The 2,480-nt window shown below is 46.7% G+C and overlaps 1 protein-coding gene across 1 annotated transcript; it reads right to left on the reverse strand.

Moving 5' to 3' along the window:
• Window positions 1-599: 599 nt before the first annotated feature.
• On the reverse strand, window positions 600-1,898 carry LOC133914908 (uncharacterized). The gene is made up of 2 exons (XM_062357876.1): window positions 1,636-1,898; window positions 600-1,289 (listed from the first exon to the last, which is right to left on the reverse strand). The coding sequence occupies exons 1-2, from the start codon at window positions 1,753-1,755 to the stop codon at window positions 846-848; spliced, it is 564 nt and encodes a 187-aa protein (XP_062213860.1). The 5' UTR covers window positions 1,756-1,898; the 3' UTR covers window positions 600-845.
• Between the last annotated feature and the right edge of the window lie 582 nt (window positions 1,899-2,480).

Genomic DNA, 2,480 nt, shown 5'->3' on the forward strand with positions numbered 1-2,480 from the left:
GTTTTTCAGAATATCTAGCTGAAACAAACAGGCCCTAAAGCCAATTGTTGTTTTCTTGTAGGAGCAATTTTTTAGGTAAAGGGATATATGCTGGCGATATTTATTACAAAGTTTAATCCGCTATGCGGCCAAAGGAGGCCTAACAAATGACCAGACGTTGCCATCAAACATAGTAAGGAAAACATTAAAAACAACATTTTGCAGATAGTGAGGGCAGAAAGTGCTCCGCATTTTGATATTGCAGAAAGATGAAATTGAAATTGTTGGTTTGGAAATTTCCGGAAGCCCATCTTAGTTGTTGATGGAACTTCAGCGAACATGAACAAAATGGCTGATTACTTCCAAGTTTCCGAGACTCCAACAAAACTTGTATGCTCAGTAATCTGGAGAGCCTTATCCTTGTTTGTCTCCGGAGACTACAGCGCGTACTAAACACGAAGATGCCCGACATACGTACGTGAAAGCGACTAGAATTTGCAGCTCATTTCCCCTTCACTTTAACATGTCCGTGGACCTGTCTCGGTCTCTCTTGTTAATTAATACTATATAATAGACATGTCTCAAAAAAAAGTGCTGCACAAATTTACGACACACTAGCATTGGATAAACAAAAGAACACCTTTTGATCATCTAATAACACAATGCAAGCACCCATGCATACAACCACAATTTCTTCAGCATTTCGGATTTGCATGGCATAATTTACCAAAATGCTATTGTAACATACTCTTCGGCATTTCTAATGCTTGTACAGCGATCCTACTGCAAGGCGTGCTTGGATAGCTGGATGCAGTGGTGGTTCTTGCCTTCTTGGTCGAGTTCGTCCCCAGCTGCAGGAGCTGCTGCTAATCCGACTCCTGCAGCCCGGCGAGCACGACGGATCCCACGAACAGGCCGGCGGCTCCGGCAGCGAGCACCGCGGCGAGGACGGCCTGGAGAGCGACGAGCGCGGCGGAGTCGTCGGGCACGACGACGACGGCGGCGACGGCGGCCACGAGGAGGGGCAGCGAGATCGACGCGAGCACGGATGGCGATGTCCCGGCGGCGGTCTCGACCAGGCTGAGCAGGCCGAGGTCCTCGGCCTTCGAGAGCAGGCCTAGCCGCTCCAGCGAGGAGAGCGTGACGCCGAGCTCCTCCGCCTTGGACAGCAGCCCCGCCTTCTCGACGCCGCTCAGCACCTTGCGCCGCTCCAGCTTCTTGAACACGTCCACGGACACCTCCTCGCTGCCCTCCGCGAAGAGGCCCGCGCCGAACCACTGCTTCGACCAGTTCTCGTCGTAACGGTTCACCTGCGCGAAGATGCAGTCGACAAGGAGAAGATTGCAATGGATGGAATCAATTGTGACATCAAAGTTCTATCTTTAATTCTAGCTAATATAATACCAAAAGCAGAACAACTGAAGCCAAGATTAATCAGCACAGCGTAGCGCCAAGAACAGAGCAACTGAACTGAAGCAAGACGTGCAGCTTCAGGAGCTGGGCATGGTGAGCAAACTATAGCGATTCAGTGATGGATTTTGTTGGGGTTTGCGAGCGATGTGATGAACAGTGGCATGGAATCGAAGCTGGGCTCTTGGCAAAGAACAGAGTCGAGTAGCAGGAATCGGGAAGGTGAGTGACGGTGCGGTAGAGTACCTTCTTCTTTGGAGCCATGGCGGTGACCTTGAAGCGCCTCCTTGTGGAGTGCAGGAGGCCCGGCTGGGACAGGCGAGACGAAGAGCAGCAACCGGAGATTGCTGCTGGTATGGCAGCCATTGCTTCCTCCTCCTCTGCTCTGTTTCTTCCTCTAGTGATTGTCTGAGGAGAACAACTAAATTGCTGACCTGCTATTGAACGCAATTCAGTGCTTACGTTGTTTCACGACTGTGTTTTTGGGTTTTTTTTTGTCCCCTCATGAAATAGAAGGAATCAAAATGTGGCCACTGGTTAGGGGCTTATCTTTGGGATGGACCCACGGGCTTGGAACGAAACCGAGCCACACAAATGTCGGTGATGTTAGCGCCACAGCCACAAAGGCAGTAGTGACTTGCTCCGGTACTCAGCTGAAGCAAATCTTGTAGTTAAAAAGGGAAAAGAATTACTTAAAAGAATAGATTCTGAACGTACATATTTTCGTTGTGCGTGTATGCACGTTCGGATTTTCCGTTCATTCAATGTCGGATGTCATCAGCTATAAAATTATTGACATCATTCACATATAATTCTATTTCAAAACATTAAAAAATTATAGTTTTCAAACCGAGCATCTAAATTAAAATCCGATTGCACCATTGTGTTTTGTGCCATAAAAGCATCAAAACTAGACCAAATTTGAGCTTATTTCGATGATATTTTTTTCAACATCAACTTCATATAAAAAAATACTTCTGAGTGTATTATAATTTGCTTAGGATTTTTAAAAACTTACTTACGACTTCAAAAAACTTGTTTATGTGACTGATGGTTGATAAAGTGATTTTTTTCCAACATCAGCTTTATAT

Source organism: Phragmites australis, chromosome 1, assembly GCF_958298935.1.
Source record: "Phragmites australis chromosome 1, lpPhrAust1.1, whole genome shotgun sequence".
In the NCBI taxonomy this organism is placed as follows: domain Eukaryota; kingdom Viridiplantae; phylum Streptophyta; class Magnoliopsida; order Poales; family Poaceae; genus Phragmites; species Phragmites australis.